This window comes from Sinocyclocheilus rhinocerous, unplaced genomic scaffold (genome assembly GCF_001515625.1).
Source record: "Sinocyclocheilus rhinocerous isolate Xijiao unplaced genomic scaffold, SAMN03320098_v1.1 scaffold988, whole genome shotgun sequence".
NCBI classification, from domain to species: Eukaryota; Metazoa; Chordata; class Actinopteri; order Cypriniformes; family Cyprinidae; genus Sinocyclocheilus; species Sinocyclocheilus rhinocerous.
The window spans coordinates 215,673-235,113 of NW_015650363.1; the positions used below are offsets into that span (position 1 = coordinate 215,673).

General features: G+C 38.0%; 1 protein-coding gene across 4 annotated transcripts in view; it reads right to left on the minus strand.

The window, feature by feature from the left end:
- The window catches only part of kdm5bb (lysine demethylase 5Bb), a 25,145-nt gene extending 7,332 nt beyond the window's left edge, over positions 1–17,813 (minus strand). The window contains exons 1-21 of one of the 4 annotated variants that reach the window (XM_016516899.1): positions 17,318–17,813; positions 14,135–14,212; positions 13,519–13,641; positions 13,114–13,284; positions 12,215–12,271; positions 10,062–10,205; positions 9,247–9,340; positions 8,961–9,079; positions 8,086–8,244; positions 7,800–7,919; positions 7,513–7,671; positions 7,223–7,404; positions 6,455–6,617; positions 6,257–6,376; positions 5,902–6,096; positions 5,006–5,187; positions 4,307–4,431; positions 3,704–3,854; positions 2,852–2,966; positions 2,366–2,736; positions 387–525 (exon numbers count right to left, since the gene is read on the minus strand). In XM_016516899.1, coding sequence (XP_016372385.1) covers positions 387–525; positions 2,366–2,736; positions 2,852–2,966; positions 3,704–3,854; positions 4,307–4,431; positions 5,006–5,187; positions 5,902–6,096; positions 6,257–6,376; positions 6,455–6,617; positions 7,223–7,404; positions 7,513–7,671; positions 7,800–7,919; positions 8,086–8,244; positions 8,961–9,079; positions 9,247–9,340; positions 10,062–10,205; positions 12,215–12,271; positions 13,114–13,284; positions 13,519–13,641; positions 14,135–14,212; positions 17,318–17,470 — 3,120 coding nt within the window. In that variant the 5' untranslated portion in view covers positions 17,471–17,813. The remainder of the gene's footprint in view (positions 1–386; positions 526–2,365; positions 2,737–2,851; positions 2,967–3,703; positions 3,855–4,306; positions 4,432–5,005; positions 5,188–5,901; positions 6,097–6,256; positions 6,377–6,454; positions 6,618–7,222; positions 7,405–7,512; positions 7,672–7,799; positions 7,920–8,085; positions 8,245–8,960; positions 9,080–9,246; positions 9,341–10,061; positions 10,206–12,214; positions 12,272–13,113; positions 13,285–13,518; positions 13,642–14,134; positions 14,213–17,317) is intronic. The other 3 variants (XM_016516900.1, XM_016516898.1, XM_016516901.1) reach the window with 3 other exon arrangements.
- Between the last annotated feature and the right edge of the window lie 1,628 nt (positions 17,814–19,441).

Consider the following 19,441-nt stretch of genomic DNA (forward strand, 5'->3'; position numbering starts at 1 on the left):
CATACGTCATCCGCCCGGAGCTGCTTCCGTGTACAACAGTGAGCGCAAGCTAGACTAAATTGATTATTACGTTTTAAATATGGTTATTTTTCTTACAAAAATGCATCGATTCGCTACAGGAGGCCTTTGTTCACCCCCCTGCAATGATAGAGCTTGGAATAGCCAGGACAATTTTTAATATAACTCCGACTGGATTCGTCTGAAAGAAGAAAGTCATATACACCTAGGATGCCTCGGGGGTGAGTAAAACACAGCCTAATTTTCAATTTTGGGTGAACTAACCCTTTAACACTGCAGCCAGATATACCTTCAAAAACATGAACATGAGATTGTACACTAGCACGTAGAATGCATACAAACTACATAGTTCATGTAGAGTACTCAACCTGTAAATCCTCAGCTTCCTGGAGCCATTCTTTAGCCCTGTTCACTGTGTCTTGTAGTAGCAGGCAGTTTGGCAGGTATGCTGGTACCCCGTCCACCTGAGTCAACATAGAACTGAGTGTCTCTAAACTCTCTGGAGGCCTAAAAAATAGGTGAAAACATTAACAAATGTCACTCAGCTCATTACACAATCACTTTGTGGTGCCTCCTACAGGTTCTCAGCATGCAGGAATTAATTCAGTTTCATTCAAGGGCTGCTTTGCATTTCCAAGCCTTCAGTTTGCTGAACTGATGCAAATGCTCTGTTGTGCAAAAGGAACTGGTTCCCTAATTCAGTCATGTACTGGCTATTCAAATTGATCTTAGGTTTTTGATTTGTACAGTCACTCTAATAGATCTTGTTATGGCTTGAGACCAGAGCTCCCGCTGCAATGGCCAATAAGCCTTACATAAGCATGGCAATGGTTCTTATTGTTAACTAAAATGTATAAAAATTGTTTTTGTTAATTCTACTGAAATAAAATATAAATAGATACTTAAATTTAAATAAAAATTAGAAATGTTGACTTGGAAACTAACTGAAATAGAATAATGTTAAGCTGAAATATTAAAACGACAAACTCAAACTGAAATAAAAAGAGAAGCTAAAAAAAAAAAAAGAATTAAAATGACATAAGCACATAAAACTTAAAAAAAAAAAATATATATAAAATATAAAAATAAAACCTAATTAAAAATATTAATAAATAGCATAAAAGTATATGAATAATACTAAAATAACATTGTTGCACATTATGTTTGCAGTGTTATTTACATACCGATATCACTTGACTAATTTTGTTTTTCACAAACTTTTTTTAATATCAATAGACTTGTGGTTAAATTACTCATTATTTATGTTAGTTTTGTAGACAAAATAAATTGTGCCTTTTATTGACTGACTGTCTTTTAAATGGACGAGTTGCGCTGTTCACTGAAGGAAAAAAATTCAAAAAGTATCCAGCATACAGTATATAGGGACTGCTGCTAAAAACATCCCAGGATGCACTCTTGAAGTTGGGTGAGATAACTTGAGGGTGCAAAGTTGTAATGTAGCCCCAAAGAATAAAAAAATTAGGGAGTAAAAATAAAAAATAAAATATATAAATACATAAATATGTTTTCTTCAATACTATTTTACACATTTATAATATGCCTTAATATTTCAAGAAGGGGCTTCATTATATTTGGGGGTCTGACACATCAAAAACTCCAAAGGGTAAACAAATCTTGGCTCATAAAAAGAGAAGCTAAAAAAAAAAAAGAATTAAAATGACAAAAGCACATAAAACTTAAAAAATATATATATATATAAAATATAAAAATAAAACCTAATTAAAAATATTAATAAATAGCATAAAAGTATATGAATAATACTAAAATAACATTGTTGCACATTATGTTTGCAGTGTTATTTACATACCGATATCACTTGACTAATTTTGTTTTTCACAAACTTTTTTTAATATCAATAGACTTGTGGTTAAATTACTCATTATTTATGTTAGTTTTGTAGACAAAATAAATTGTGCCTTTTATTGACTGACTGTCTTTTAAATGGACGAGTTGCGCTGTTCACTGAAGGAAAAAAATTCAAAAAGTATCCAGCATACAGTATATAGGGACTGCTGCTAAAAACATCCCAGGATGCACTCTTGAAGTTGGGTGAGATAACTTGAGGGTGCAAAGTTGTAATGTAGCCCCAAAGAATAAAAAAATTAGGGAGTAAAAATAAAAAATAAAATATATAAATACATAAATATGTTTTCTTCAATACTATTTTACACATTTATAATATGCCTTAATATTTCAAGAAGGGGCTTCATTATATTTGGGGGTCTGACACATCAAAAACTCCAAAGGGTAAACAAATCTTGGCTCTTGGGTAGATTGGTGGTTGTGCGTTATCTGGGCAAGAGTCTTCATTCAGTGCTGTCCCCACCTGGCCTTCAGCAGTGCCTGCGCTTTCTCTTCCATCTCCTCGGAGATTGTGAGCAGTTCCTGCAGCCGAGCCATTGTGCGTTCGGTGGAGGGATGCGGTGTCAGTCCGACTCCTCGATCGATCAGCCGGCGCATGCAGTCCAGAGAGAGACCGCAGGGGTTTGATACCGGATCCTCTGCCTGCTGAACTCCGGCCAGCCACCGGGTCTGTTCCAAACGCTCCCGTAGCAGCGGCAACTCCGGAAGAAACACGTCAAACTGAGAGCCCTCCTCCAGCAAGGACTCGATCTCGCTAACAGAATCTGCACTCACTTCATCAGAAAGAAGCTTCTCGCTGTGTTGCTGGAAATCCTCAATGCTGTTCAGCAGCTCCTGAGAGAGAGTTAATAGCTTGTATTATATGAGCTGTGCCTCATTAATCTTCAGGAAGATTGCCTGCATCTTCCACGACTGTGTGTATGTGTGTGCGCAGGTGTGTGTCAGTCACCTTCAGAAGCGGTGCTTGTGTTAGGCTGCAGGGCAGGTTATAAAGCTGGCGGACAAATGATCTCATTTCCTCCACTGTGAGCTGATTAGGAGAATTACCCCCGCCTGTGCGGTACCTGCAGACAGATGACAGCAGACAAACATAAACAAATGCATGAAAGAATACACAAAATTCACAGGCCATATGTGTTTCGGGCAAACCAAACCAATGTGTGCAGAAAAACAAAGCTCACCACACTGGAAATTCTCCTGAAATGGAAATAAAAACTGTGAGCTGAAGTACTTGTACAGTGAGTGCGTAAGGAGTCATTCTTGCATCTGTTTGTACCATTTTGGTACAAGTATGTGTATAGATTGTTGTCTTTGAGTTGAAATGCACCTCACTGTTTTGTCAGCAATCTGAGCTCTGCCATTTTTAAGGCCGCATGTTAAGTGAAAAGGTTTCCACAAATTGTTTCCACATAAATATTAAGCAGCGCAACTGTTTTTAATATTGATAATAAGAAGCAAGAAGCACCAATCGGCATATTAAAATGATTTCTGAAGGATCATATGACACTGAAGTCTGGAGTAAATTGCGGCTGAAAATTTAGCTTTGCCATCACTGGAATATAATGCATTTTAAAATATATTAAAATAGAAAACAGTTGCTTTAAATCGTAATAATATTTCACAATTACTTTTATACTGTATTTTGGATTTTTTTAAAAAATGCAGCCTTGGTGAGCATAACAGACTTTTTTCAAAAACATTTTTAAAATCTTACCAACCCCAAGGTTTTAAACTGTATTGGAACTGTAGCTCGTTTGAGTAGATTTCATTCTAGTCTCTTTGTGGTTTTGTGTGCATGTACCTGGTCTGCCTTTTGCCGTTTAGCAGTTGCTGGGCAACAGACGAGCATTTCTCAGCATCTTGAGTAACCAGCCTGAGCTGACGTAACAGATCGTTCTCTGGGAATGACTTCTCATCGGACTCCTCCAGAAGGGCACGAAACACGTTGACATCTACAGCGATAGAGAGAGAGGCCAGAAGCAGAAGTGAAACCAATGACATAGCACTCAAACATATTTTACTTGAGTGATGTTACATTTTATGACTGAAACACAATATTATATGTAGCGTGGGACTTGATTGTGCATAAAAAGGTGGGCTAAATATTAATATTTGCCTCTATTTTGCATAGTATTTTTTTTTCTTATTTATAATATCATGCCATTGACTGTGCACTGTGAGCTAAGGTACATTTAAGTAAATAAAACGTCTTTTTGATTTCCTGATTGTTTTCAATTAAATAATTTTAAGTTGATTTTATCATCAAGTTCATACATTGTGTATATAAATAAAGTGTTAATATTATTGATTATAATATGATTATAAACACTACACATACTGAAAGTGGATTCTAATTCAGAAAGATGAGAGTATCAGTTCTGGATGTGTTCAGAATGAAACTCACTGCGTTTCTTGTCGAGCTTTGCTTCCATGACTTCGGTTACCCTTGCCGCCCACTCGTCATAAGACTCCGCCCTCTGCCGCACAGCGTTCATCATCGGGTAAAGGTCATCCAGTGTGAAGCGGTAACTGTGTGGTTGAGCATTAAATTGAATGAACCAAAGTCCCTTTCAAAGTAAATCTTTTCACTCGGCGGCCATATTTGCCATGCCTCCGGGCAGCTATTTCGGCATCCAAGACCAAGCCCCATCTAAATGAATGAGGGAATCCTGAAATCTGCCTGCTGAACTTACAATTAAATTACATAATTCAAATCAGCAACAAAATCTGAAATGAACTGCCCCATAAATGTCGTTCCTTATGCTAAAATAGTGTTAAAAAAGCTTATTTTTCAGGCTAGACCAGCCAATGCGCATGTGCAGTCATAAGCGAGAGTCTCAGGTTTCTATAGGAACCGGAGCTTCTAACGGCCGCTGCAGTGACGCAATGACTTTACCAATCAGTGTCTGGCTCTTTCATTTAGAAGGAAGGACTATTCCGCCATATTGCGTTTTGCAGTTTCTTCCATTCATAAGTAATAGGAGTGAACTGTCCTTGTATATCTATTGTCAAATTAAATAGAGGCCAATCTTTAAATAAGGCCAGCTCTCGTATCTTGTAGCCTGATCATTGAGGAGTACTGAAAGCAGAAGTGGAGACTCACTTGAGTGTGTAGTTGGAGACGGGGCAGGAGCAGAGGTCGTGGGCGTGGTGTAGACACACCTGGACTCCTGGTCTGCAGGGACAGGTGAGAGCAGACAGGTAACAGGTGGTGCGACACTTTACGCACTGTCTCTCATCATCTGCCAGCAGGTCGTATTTAAACAACTCACACTGGACCACCCCCTATTCAAAGAGAGAGAATATTAACAAATGATCATTTATAGACAAGTAGAAAAAAAACTGCATGTATATTATGCAAAATGGCACAATCAGACATTACTAGCATCTCAAACCTATTAAAATTACCAATATTACATACCACCATGACACACACACACACTTATATATATATATATATATATATGTGTGTGTGTGTGTGTGCGTGTGTGTCTGCATATATATATAAATATATATATATCATTCTGTAGTTAATCTCACAATGAATTGCTAAAATGTGCTTAAGAATAAACTAAACACCATTACATTATATTTCACTAATCTTAAGCGAGAGGATGATTGTTTAATATATGTGACCCTGGAGCACAAAACCAGTCTTAAGTTGCTGTGGTATATTTGTAGCAATAGCCAAAAAAACATTGTATGGGTCAAAATTATCGATTTTTCTTTTATGCCAAAAATCATTAGGATATTAAGTAAAGATCATGTTCCATGAACATATTTTGTAAATTTCTTACCGTAAATATCAAAACTTAATTGTTGATTAGTAATATGCATTGCTAAGAACTTCATTTGGACAAATTTAAAGGCGATTTTCTCAGTATTTTGATTTTTTTGCACCCTCAGATTCCAAATTTTGAACAAATTTACATTATAGTGTCATCCACACAAATTGTGTCTCACACACAGATTTGACAGGCTTTGCTTGCGTTCTCTCACCATCTTGCGGACTTTGTCCCGCAGTTCTCTCTCCTCTTTGATCATGAGCCGCATGTCCTTCTGTACGGCTGATGCCAGAACCACATCCAGCCTGTCTGCTTTCATGGCCATATTACACACCATCTCATCATGAGAGAACACGCAGTAACGGTTCAGCAGGCGATAGTGTTCCACACACTGACGCCCCAGTGGCATCTGCAAACCAAATTTACAACACAAATCAGAAAAGAAAAAAACCCCCCACACAAACATAATTGTAAAAATTCATATAAATTCAAACACGCCATATTCAGCTCTGAGACTTGTCCAGGAAAATCTACATTAATAACACTGTAACAGCAGAATGGATCCACACCCAGTCCACTGTGCAAAAGTTCACAGCTTCTGCAAAGTTGAAGCCCTGGTTGAAGCCGCTGTGATAGGATCGTGGGAAAGTGATGACGAACTCTCCTGCGCACTGATTGGTTCTGTAAATCTAAGAAACAGAGCGTGTTACTTACAGGTACTTCATGTGAGCATGTGACTTGTGATTGTGTATAAACATGTTACTCACTGGTACTCCATGGGCCATAAGTGTATTTGGGTTCATGATTGTGACAAGCTGGTGTAGAAGGTCCGGTTGAGACTCAAACAGTTCCGGGGCCAGTTTCTTCATGACTGCTTCCAACTGCTCAGCGGCAAAACCAGGAGCACCGTACCAGGTCTTAGGTTCCCCCCTAACACATTCAAACATACAATCAGGGTCTTCACACAGACAATGCTATTTATTTAATCAAAAATACAGTAAAAACAGTAATACTGTGAAATATTATTACAATTTAAAATGACTGTTTTCTAATTTAATGTTTTAAATTGTAATTTATTCATGTGTAACATGTAACATATATCTTCTTAATATACTGATTTACCAGTGTTGAAAATAGTTGTGCTGCTTAATGTTTTTGTGAAAACTGTGATACATATTTTTTCGGCATTATTTGATGAATAGAAAGTTCAAAAGAAAAAGCATTTATTTACAAGAGAAACCTTTTGTAACATTATAAATGTCTTTATTGTCACTTTTAAATCAATGTAATGCATGCTTGCTGAAAAATGATACTGTTTAAATAAATAATAATAATACTGAACTGTAGTGTACAAGACAACTTAATCATATCAGTATATTTTTACCTTTTCTATAATAACACACTCTCCTAGGTAACTGTGTTTTTATTTAGAGTAGAAACCATATTTGAAACGAAATCATTGTGTGGGACAGATGTTCAGTCAGTGCAATATAGCACTACTACATATGACTTTTATTAAGCATATCCCTTATTACCAGTGCAGGTAGTTGATGGAGTAGCTCCAGTGGTCCTCAATGTGCCAGCAGAAAGAGGAGAAGCACATGCCCACGTACAGCCACGGCAAAGTCATGCCACAGATATCAGCAGTGACGTGGGTCAGCACTGATGGTGTCATCATGGCCATGTTATTCAGGTTCCACCCACACTGAAGATACTTCTACAACAATCAATCACAACACATCAGTGATGGAAACAGGATGTACTACGTATGAATACACGTTGGAAATTGTGAGTAATATCTCAAAATCTGATATTGCAGTTGTACCTCATCATGTGGCGCAACCTTAAACTTTCCACCCTTGATTGGGAAACCGCTTCCAAACTCTTTCGAGGCGATGTCAGCTCCATATTCCACAGTCACATCCTCCTCAATGGTGCCGACCAACCTCCAAAACTCTTTTTCAACCAATTCGGTGGGCACCATCTACAACAAACACCATATTCACAGAAAAATTGAACATAAACAAAGATAAATTCATGTTTTAACATTGGATTTGTAAATCTATACACATGAGAGTCAATGTCAGAGACTCGGGAGAGATTTGTACATACATGAACAGGCATGTTGAAATAGTCTGACTTGAAGGAGTCTGCCATTTCCCCGAAGGATTTTAGAGAATAATCCCTGCAAGCTTGCTCGAAGCCAAATGCCTCCTGAGGTTTACTGCACTCCTGCAGAAACACAGAAATAATGAGTCAATCAATTGTTCTAGTAAATTAAAGTATCTACAAATGCAACATTGACTGGTTTCTAAACAGTGCTGTTCAAAATCAGTTGCTGCTTTTACTGACTTTAAAAAATGAACAAACACTGTTATTGTTTACTTTGTAAATTCACCTGAGCCAGACACTTAGGGCACCTCCAATCACCTTTAGGAACATCACTGAGGGGCGGGATCAAGCAGAAGGTGTGGTAGCTATCATCACAACCGTCACATAGCAACAACCGATCCTCATCGTTCCCCGTTCCACACATTAAACACACATACAGGTCCACCTAGAGGAAGACAAACAGCACTATAATATCGGAAGCAATAAAAACATAAAAAAATCTGCTAAACAATGTATTTGAACACCGCTTATAGTTATTTAATATTAAGTAATATTTTTAATTTTCAAATGAAAAAAAGCTACTTAAGTTCACAGTACTCAAATATTGAAGAAATGGGGAAGTCATGGCCTAATGGTTAGAGAGTCGGACTCGTAACCCAAAGGTTGTGGGTTCGAGTCTCGTACCGGCAGGGATTGTAGGTGGGGGGAGTGAATGTACAGCGTTCTCTCCCACCTTCAATACCACGACTGAGGTGCCCTTGAGCAAGGCACCGAACCCCCAACTGCTCCCCGGGCGCCGCAGCAAAAAAATGGCTGCCCACTGCTCCGGGTGTGTGTTCACGGTGTGTGTGTGTTCACTGCTGTGTGTGTGCACTTTGGATGGGATAAATGCAGAGCACTAATTCCGAGTATGGGTCACCATACTTGGCCACATGTCACGTCACTTTCACTTTCACTTTTAAAGGGTTTAAGGTAATCGGTTTCCTCAACTGAAATGAATTAAATGAACCTGTTGGGTTTTTGTATAGTTTAGAGTCATTACATGATATCTATATATATCGATATATTATGATGAACACAATCGGTTTGTCCACTGTTTTGATGTGACAAAGGCTCAGCAAAACTTAAATTTGAATAAGAAAGAGGGGAGTAAAAACTTACCATGCTGACTGGAGGAGGGGGGATGTTTTTCTTGTAACGCAATTTGCTTTTCTCTGGTTCAGGATTTATCTCTTTTATCTCCACAGGTTCTTGCTTCACCTGTATAGGGACCTCCCTCTCTAATACACACATACAAATGCATTTGTTCATATAAAGACACCGATTTGACTAATAATGCTATGCTAATCACACGTTTGTTTTGCTTGATTGACTATAAATATTGCCTAATGAAGACTGGCCAATGATCTGAGTGATGTGAGGTTAGATGCAAAGGTTAAGTGCTTACCTGGTTCAGGCTTGGCAACGAATGAACCCATTCTCCTCCTGAGATTGGGCCTGTTCTCACATCCCTCACCTCCCTCTGACTTGACACAGCCAGACTACAGACACAAAAAAGGAGCATTTGAGATAAAAAAAAAAAAAAATCTATTTAACATAGAAACAAATGATTATATGCTACCAACCATTCAAAAGTAAGATCAGTATGTCAGTAAATTTTTTTAAAGAAATTCATTTTATTCAGCAGGGATACATTAAATTGATCAAAATTGACTGTCAAGGTAAAATTTGTATTTCTCATAAATGCAGCTCTTTTGAACTTTCTATTCATCAAAGCATCCTGAAAATCACATTTATACAAAAATAAAATAAAATAAAATTAAGCAGGGCAATGGTTTTTAACATTGATAATAATATGACATGTCTATTGAGCACCAAATTAGCATGTTAGGACATTAATATTGTGACACTGAAGACTGGAGTAATGGCTGCTGAAATTTCAGCTGTCATCACAGGAATAACTTACATTTTAAAATGTTAAAATAGAAAACAGTTATTTTAAACTGTAACAATATTTTACAATATTACTGTTTTTATAGTATTTTTAATCAAATAAACGCAGCCTTGGCAAGCGTAAGAGACTTCTTTTAAAAATAAAAAAAAAATTTAAAAGACTTTTGGATGGTGGTGTGTATCCAAACTGATATACAGTACAGAGCATTAGAAAAACAAACCAGTGCCAAATAGAGGCAGACTGTGATTATAAACATACAATATTTTAGCCCACTTAAGGGGAGTATGTGCGCGTGTGTTTACATTTACCTCTGTTTTCATCCTCTTGGCTCGTCTAGCAGGTGCGCTCACGTCGCAGGGTTGAACGTGAATGTTTTGTCTCTGTAGCAGGTCGTGGGGTTTATACTCTTTATCTCTGTCATTTACATCATCCACTAACGCCTTCTGCAGACACTGAAGAAAACAAGCAAAACAACTCAACTGATTAAATGAGCCCTTCACACTTAAAGTTACCTAACATATCAAATAAAACTACAATGTCCTCATGTTAAATTACCACAGCACTTAAAGCAGTAGTTCACTCAGAAATTAAAATTGACAGCCTTATGTTTCAAAATGGTTGTTTTCAAACCTGCATGAACTTCTTTTTTCCAGTAAAACTCAAAGGTAGATGTGAAGATGTTAGGCAGAATGCCCAAGTTGCTCTTTTCCATAGTGTGAATGAAATTTGAGAGCGACAGAAGAATGGTAAAATTTTGAGCAATTAATTTACAATTTGGCCTTTTTCCTCACACAAAGCTAAAATATGGTTTCAGAAGAATTGCATCTCTTTTGCTTTTTTGGAGCCTGACATCCCATGGAAAAGAGCAGCTTGGACATTCTGCATAACATCTTGATTCAACTAAAAAAAAACCTTTGGAAAATAATTTTTACAATGCTTAAAGTGTAATTTAATAGTAATTTAGGTCTGTTTTTAATCCAGAGAGATGTTTAAGATTTCAATGTTTAAGAATTCAATGAAGAGTCAAAAGTCATTTTAAGGTCACCTCAGGGTTCTCCGCACTGGAAATTGTGAAATTTCACACTTCAGAAAATTCCTCTAAATCCCCATCATCATTTCCCTCTACCCCAAAGATAATCTGTACTAATGTGTGAATAACCTGTTAGCACAGCTATAAAGAGTGTTACATCTGTGAGTGCATGCAGAAAGAAATCCTCAACATTCCGGGTTACACGGCATCTGAACTGTATGACGCCTGCTACCACTATCAGATTACAGATTTACGTACAGACAGAGGATAGAGGGAAGAGAGAGAACAGCTGGAGGTGTAAAGAGATTAGCGTGAACAGAAAGCAGGTCACAGTCTCTGTGGGTTGAGAGGAGGAGTGAGAGGGGGAGGGGAGGAAGAAAGGATGCGTCAGAAGCATAGACTGTATAAAAACATGGACGTAGTGTCCGTGACGTCACACATAGGGTTCCGAAGATAGTCTTTGAAGCTCAAAAGTGGGCGGAGGCGGCCGTCGCCATCTTGGCAGCGTGTCACCGCGCGTCACTCCCGGATAATCGAAGATGGGCAAAGAGGCGGGAGCTGGTTGTTGAAACCACGCCCACCTAGCTCGATGGTGGTGACAGCAGCGGCAATCCACCTGTCACTCAAGTTTAATCACTCAACTTAATTATGCAGAACTTTAAGGCTTAATATAATTTAAACGGATGAGTTATAAAAAAATTCACCCCCCTCACAGTTGTCATGAAGGGCAAAATTAGCTATATAGACCAAAATCATTTTTTGAACCAGGCTGTAAACCTGTTTTTTTCTGCTGTAAAGTTAGGCATTTTAACATGGGGAGTCTATGGGATTGACTCCCTTTTGCAGCCAGCCTCTAGCGGCCAGTTGATGAATTACAGTTTAAATCACTTCCTTGTTGGCTTCAAGAGAGAGAGCGGGAGGTCAAAAAGACAAACACATAGAAAGAGCAGCAAGTGCAAACAAAGATGAGAGTAGTAGGAGGAGAATGAAAGCAACAGAGTCACGGCAGGATGGCTGGGGGTTTGGTGAGGGTCAGGACAGGTTAAATACTGTCCGTCAAAGAAACACCACTTCGCTCCCATTTGTCACCCAAACTCAAAATCAAAACACTGGGTTAAGAAAAATAAATAAACACACAAACACACACAAACAAACTGACATAAAAAGCAAAAGGAAATGTTTACATATCAAAAATAAAAAGTGATAAAGAACCAGGAAATATTTGTTGTAAAACATTCATAAAGCGGTTTAAAACTACTTTAGTAATATAAATACTAATTTTTACATTTAAAAGATTTTCAGAGAGCAGGAGCACATTTCAGTATGGCTGTAAGAGCCACAGCGACTACTAAATGAAACATTTATTGCCACAGTACCCATAATGATATCACATCCTGTCCAGATTAGGTAATGGGGAAAGTAGAAACGTACCTCCTCCAGCCCAGGAGGTGCCCCAAAACTTGTCAGTTTGGCTGCGAGGTCAAGAGCCTAACGTAGAAAAGAGCACCGAACATTACAGAGAAACTGCCAGTGATCTCGGGGTCAGAGGCCACAGCATCTCTAACAGAGATGTCAATGGAAAGAAAATTAGTCAGGAAGATACTTTTCATATTAAAATGCTCCTGCATATGATCATTGCCTGTATTAAAAAATGCTGAAATATATTTGAAAAACTTATACACAAAGAGTTAATATTTTATATTTATCTATATTTCATATTATTTTTGTCATATTATAAATGTTTGTTTGTAATACGTAAACATTAAAAAAAAAATTCCCATTTACAATTTTTATATTAATAATTCATAATTATACATATATATAATTTATATCATATTAATAATATAGAAATATTGTTAAAATGATTAAATATATTATTTAAATATATGATTAATCCTATCAGTGGATTCTTCCATCTTTGAAAGGGCATCAACTGCTTACAGTGTGTCAAAGTTTATGAATACCATATTGTGCATTTTACTAATTGGTATTGATGATACATTGTCTCTAAAGACAAAAGAAGTAATTTGCGACCACATTTAGCTGAGGCTGTGGCACAAAGAGCAGTAACACTAGGAGGACTGGCACACAATACAGAAAACAAGCGGCTAGAACACAATAAAACACACTTAATAACCACATATTGCATTCATAAGCACAGCATACTCAATCAGACTTAAATGTGCAAACTAATACCTCTAACCCTAAAAGCCCAGCTTTAACACTGCAGACCATCTGTAACCCGACTAAAACCAAACCTCCTGCTGAAAGCTTTATGCAAAGTGTGTGATATATTGATCTGATGCATTTAGCCTATATGTTAAACTCACCAGCAGGTTTGTCCCAGAATGGAAGAGGTGGTACGGGTACAGGACCCTCTCGTAATGGGCTCTCAGGTGGGACCCCACAGCTTTGCCTGGGGCAAAACCCATTGTCATGGCAATCTTCGTCCATCTCCTCTCTCTACAAACTAAATCGAATCCACCCTCCTCTGCAACCAACTGGCAGATTGAGAAAGATTGTTGGACTTCATTGCAAAAACATCATAAACATTCATCAATGCTTGTGTTTCACTTGGTCAATAATAAAGAACTCAGCAGTTACATGAATTACTCTGTGACACATACAGATATGAGGAAAAGGTTTCAGCTAGAAATATTGAACAAAGTCATAATTGATCAGGCAGATTGACTTATACAGTCCAATGAAGAAGCCTAACTGACAGAATCACTCACTCTGTTGAGCTGGTACAGATCAAGGATCTTCCGCTCCACGTGTGGAATTTTGAGTGTGCATCCTTGTAGTTCCCAAAATTTGGCAATCTGGTCCAAGAAGTTGAGTTTAACTCTGGTTTGAGCCTGTAGGAAAGGGGGGAGGGTGATGGAAGGGCCAAGAAAAAGAGAAAATAAAATTCAGCAACATCGTGAATGGTGCATGTTAATTATTAAGCATCTCAGATATGGTGTTATTTATATATAAGTCATTTCAAAAGGTCCAAATTCTGCTGACAAGACAGTGACCATTGACCTTTCGATGCACAAGCACAAACCCTTCGGTTTCACAATGTTAGTGAGGACATCTCATAGACACAATGGTTTTTCGACAAAGTGATTAAACCCTGACCCTAAACCTAACCCTGTGACAAACCTGTTGATATGATATCAGTAGATTGATGATTTGACAAATTTATGAGTTTTTCCAAACAGTGGGGAGCACTTCACAATACCTCGCAAGTTAGTTTTCAGCATGTCTCACTACATTTATGGAGATATTTTTAAATATTGGGCCCTCACAAATATAGGCAAGCTTGTACAAACTATTTTCTAGCTCAAAGCAAAATTGTAAAATTACCTCGAGCTCGTTGAGCCTCTGGATTCGTGGAGTAAAATGAAGTCTGTCAACATCACATGCAAATGGAGGCTGCCAGTCCTAAACACACACACACAAAGCAAACATACAATTAGTAAACTTACATTTCTCTTTCTTTTGATATTTATTTTAAATTGCTTGATTTCTGAGTTTATTTAAGTTCAATATGCAATGTCATCATCTTGCAGCAAAATCAAGCTGTGACATTCTATAGGGACCAATGAACCAGTTGTCTAGTCCTGAGCATTTTACATATATATTTTTAGCAAAGTAAACATTTTCAGAAAAACAAACTTCATTCCAATCAACTGCAAACCGAAATTGCATAAGGTGTCCCTTGAGTCGAGCCTCTAACTAATTAGCACTGGGGTCAAGAACACAAACACAGTCAAAACAAGAGAGGCTTTATCAAAGACATAATTTTCATCTTTAGCTTTCTGATTTTCTAAATTCATTAAGCTTTGCAGGTTTCTGACTTTTGATTAGAAGATGACTGTTTTTTATGTTTACAGATAAGACTTCCATACTGAGGGTACTGGACACTGATAAATTAAACTGAGACACAAACTTATCTACACAAACAGCAAGTAAACACACAACGTTGCAACACCACATGTTGCCTAAGCCATTTTATTCAGACTACATCAGTCTTCTTATTCACAATTTTTTTTTTTTTTGCATTCATAAATTTAACTGAAAGGATCTGAAAGACAACCCTGTACAAATGTGACTGATACTCTGTGGTTTGTGGTCTAGAATCTTGTGAATGTGTGTCGGCTTAACAGTGGCTAAAAGTGAACTAAAAAAAAAAAACACGTTCACTCACATGCAATCTGCTGTAGATAGCTAAACGGTGGAACTGTGGTTTTTGTTCAGCTTAGTCACCAATAGAAAACCTTTTTAGTTCAAGTTCAACACATTTTCTTTGTCTCCAGCCTCCTATAAACACGTTTACAACTGTGTTCAGAAAAACAGCAACACACAATCATGTCTCCATATACACACGATGTAATTAACAGCTGGATTAAAAGAGACCAGACATGACCCTCTTGGAATGAATAAAGGGTTACCCTTTTTTAGCCAAAAAAGGCACCTCAGGATACAATCACTGCAATCAAGAATGAGCTGTAAAACCACACATTTAAGCCTCAGAATTTAAACTGCAGATGTTTGCTTTCATACATTCATAAAATAGTGTAATTATGTAATCAGCACCTTATTAAAAGTTTTATTCAAAAAAAATAAAAAACACTTGCCTCATAACACATAAATGGCACACCACTAGAGAGTCTGTACAATAAACCACTGTACATGAGATCATATACAGTTTATATACACAGATATATACAGATTTGTGCCCTACATACGAACAATATTCACCACAATCCGTATCTATTACCTCAGCTACACATAATCCATAAAATGAAGTTAAGTTCTGTGCATATTAAGTCCATTTCCCACATTATTTCCTTGTTTGCTGTTCAGGCAGCATAGTTACAGAAAGACACAAAATGGCCAGATGGTTCATTCACTCCATAGCTCGCAACATGGAGGACGCGCCCGGCCCGAGGACTTCATCTATCCATCCATCCATCCATCGGGTTCGGGAGCAGCTTATGAGCCGAACCGAGCCTGTGAATCACTTCACACGGTCTAAATAGTTTAAAACGTGTCAGAATCCAGTGCGCGTATATGTTGGTGTTGGAAAGCAAGAGGCCATTTGGAAAACATTCTCAGCTTTAAAACCTTTACGAGATTAAAAACCCTACCAAAACATTCCTTTTTTGGATATTAAGATCGTCAATGATACGGAGCCATCGTCCTATAATGATGCTTGACATATTTTACCCGTTAATCATCGCTTGTTTAACGTAATTACGCGTTCTCTCATCTGCCACCTCGTGCGTGTATCACGTCACGTAGCTGCGAGTTTATTGGATTCATAAAAGAACCAGAATTCACATCAAACCCTAAGTCAGTATCAGAACCAGCTAGTTTGATCCAGAGCGCGTCCTGGCCACAACAGACGGAGCAAGAATTGTCAATAAATAAGTAAATATCATTTAAAATAACATGAAAACCAAATATGGATATAAACGTAAAAATGTGTTTAGATGTCTATAATTATCTTCAGAGATGAATAAATTAGAATGTTCGTGGCATTGGGCTCGTCTAATGTTCACTCACATAATCTATAAAACGTAAAGACGCCATGAGAACCACTGAAAACCTTCAAACTGGTTTAGACAGGTTCGGGAGTTAGGAGTTCGGATTCAGATTAAGGTCGGAGGACTGAACCGGATCATTTCGCTAATATGTGAACTATATTTGGTTGTTGGGTATAAAGGGTGATTAATTAATTGCATTATTCTAATCCGCACACAACCACTTTTGTAACAGAATGGATTTGCTCTGACCAGAATAGAAGATATAACTTTATAATGATGGTATAATTAGTTTATATTATAAGTCTACTCTAAGGCAGTAATTTACAATTTACTCAGTTTATGAACATATATAGTTAATGTGCTAAGGTGAAAATGAAAGGAAGTGTTTATTTCCGCATTAGCAGGTATCTCCTGGTCTCGATGTTTTTGTCTGTCTGTCTACATTAAAAGTACACTGAACTCATTAAAAGCCTTTTTAATCAAATGAGGTAATGGAGGTTTCTGTTCGTCAATGTCACTAAAGATGCAGAAGCAAATATACCAGTACTAATAATTCGATATACATTTTAAAAAATAAATAAAGAAACAATATTCTACATCAGCGATAAACACTGACAATCAGCAAACTAAACCAAGTAAGCGTGACGTTTAATCCAGCACTAGAACCGAGCCAGGCCGCCAACTACACGCACAGAGACCATAAAGAGACATTTTCTTGTATAATATTCACATATACGCGACGTTTGCGAACCCTGAGCGACGTTATTGCGCTCACAAGTCAGAATTTCGAGTCATGCGGGTCCACAGGTCGAGCACAGACCCGGCAGAACTTCGGAAATTCAACTGATATGATGCCTATAGCTGCACACAAAGCGGTTCGCAATGCTGTCACTGCGCCGCCATGTTGAGACATTTCCCTTTATACCGAACTCCGAATCACTCCGCAGATCCGGCCCGGTTCAGCCGGTCCGCCTCAGACCGTCAGGACAGCACTCACCGGCGGCGGTCGAACCTTGCAGATCCCGGTTTTCTCGGCGATGGGTCGGATTTTATTGATAAATGCAAACGGGTCTGCAAATTCCTCCCAACTGGGCTCGAACACCGGACACTCGGGCGGTGAGGTAAACTCGGCCGGGCCCCGCTGGGTCATCCTGCAGGTCCGGTTCCGGAGCAGAATCGAGTCGCTCAGCGAAGCGGAGACAGAACTAACTGGGATCCACAACACGGTCTGTCAGTCCGTACTCCCCCAGTCCGGCTACACTTCAACAAAACGAACAATCAACACACGCACACATACACACACTCACCGTGACGTGACTGCTCTTAGGCTGAGACCACATCCGCTCAAAAATCTAGAGACGAAGCGAGCGTGTACACTCATTTTCTAACTTTGAAGAATCACTTTAAAGGGACAGGTCGGCCATGAAATTTACCGTTGATTGTTGTATTATTTAAACAGCTTGTCTTTTAGATGCACAACGATAACAGCTCGGAAATACCTTGTTATTCGTTTACTTTAGTGCAGGCGCTATTCATGCTATAAACATACTCTCACATTTACATTTTTGCCTCATTTGTGCCAATGTACATACAAATAGGGCCCACAGTAGAAGCAAACAACTGTGAGTAACAAGGCTTTACAAGTTCTAACGCAGTCGAGTTGTACTGTACGTTTACTTGAAAACGTTACAAAAAAAGACTACGTGTTCTACACTGCTCACTGTTAAGGAGTTTTGTGTCTCTACAAACACTTCTAGGTAACAGCATGCGCTCGAAGCCGTCAACCGCCTCGCTCCGCCCCAGTGTTTACCTCCGCGTATGAATACCTACAGGTGACAGCTGATAGTCGTCGGGACTTCTTCTTTAAATAGACTCACTGCGGCTGCTGATTGGACAACTTGCGCGGGGGAGGTGGCGTTGTAGTAAAGCGCTTTAAATAGGGGTCTACTTTTGTTTTTGGAAATAAAGGCAACTCTGATAGCGTTTCACTTCTGTTACATTCAACATTGTAATTTTTGTTATATTTCAATATATAAATTACAAGGCCACGTCTGAGACTGATTGAGATTCAGGAAGTTTGTATTACAAGTAAGCTTAGCATGAATGGACATGTTTAAGTGGAATGGAAGGAAGTGACCTCTTGTTATATTTTGCAAAAAATAAAAAAAAAAGTGTTGGATTTTGTCTATAACATACTTTATGATGCTTTCATTGTGAAGTCTTTAAAATAATCAGTGGAGTATGGAGTCATTGTGCATTGCATTTTAATTTCACACACACACACACAAAAAAAATGATCGGGATGAAAATACAATTATTATATTGCAGATTGACCCCTTCTGGAAGACCCATCATTTAGATCAGAATATTTATAACAATACTTAATAAAAATCTTTAATAAGTTTACTCATTTTTTGTTTTAAGTCTAGAATGAGTTATGTATTTAAATGTCTTGAGTTTGCTCTAAATATTTTAACAGGGTACACCTATTAGAACCAACCTGTGGATGAATTGCTTAACTATACAATAAAAATACCAACTTGTTGTGGTCCTGAAAGAGATGCAGATATTTCAGTGCTTTAGGGTTGCTCATCAGCAGGAGGAAATGGAAAGCCTGTTGCCATTGGTAGTAACATAGCTTGAATAAAAAGCTGCAAATTCTTGAGAAACCCCTCTTAATTTTTTAAAGCATGGTCCACTTAGCCCCTGATGGTAGATGTTGTAATTACACTATTCTGGGTGGGGAAAAACAAACAAACTTGTCCTTGAACCTTCGAAGAGTTACGAAATGTTTTGCACAATCTTAAAGAGTCATCTAGTAAATGTTCTTTTGTTAGTGAAGAACAATTTTACTTTTGATGAAATTTCATGCTTAAATATTCTTTTCTGAGTCTGGACTGGGGTGGGGAGAGCCACTGAACCTGAAAGAACATGGCCTCCTCTTGCAGAGTCAGCAAGAATCACCCCTCTTCTAGTCATTTTGGCTAGTTGATACTTTCAGCTAATAAGAGTGTAACAAATCCACCAGCCTGGTCATGATTATAGTATGATTGATTCAATCATGAATTACAGTCATCATAAAGGCTAAAGCTTCAAATCACTAATACATTTTGTAATCAAT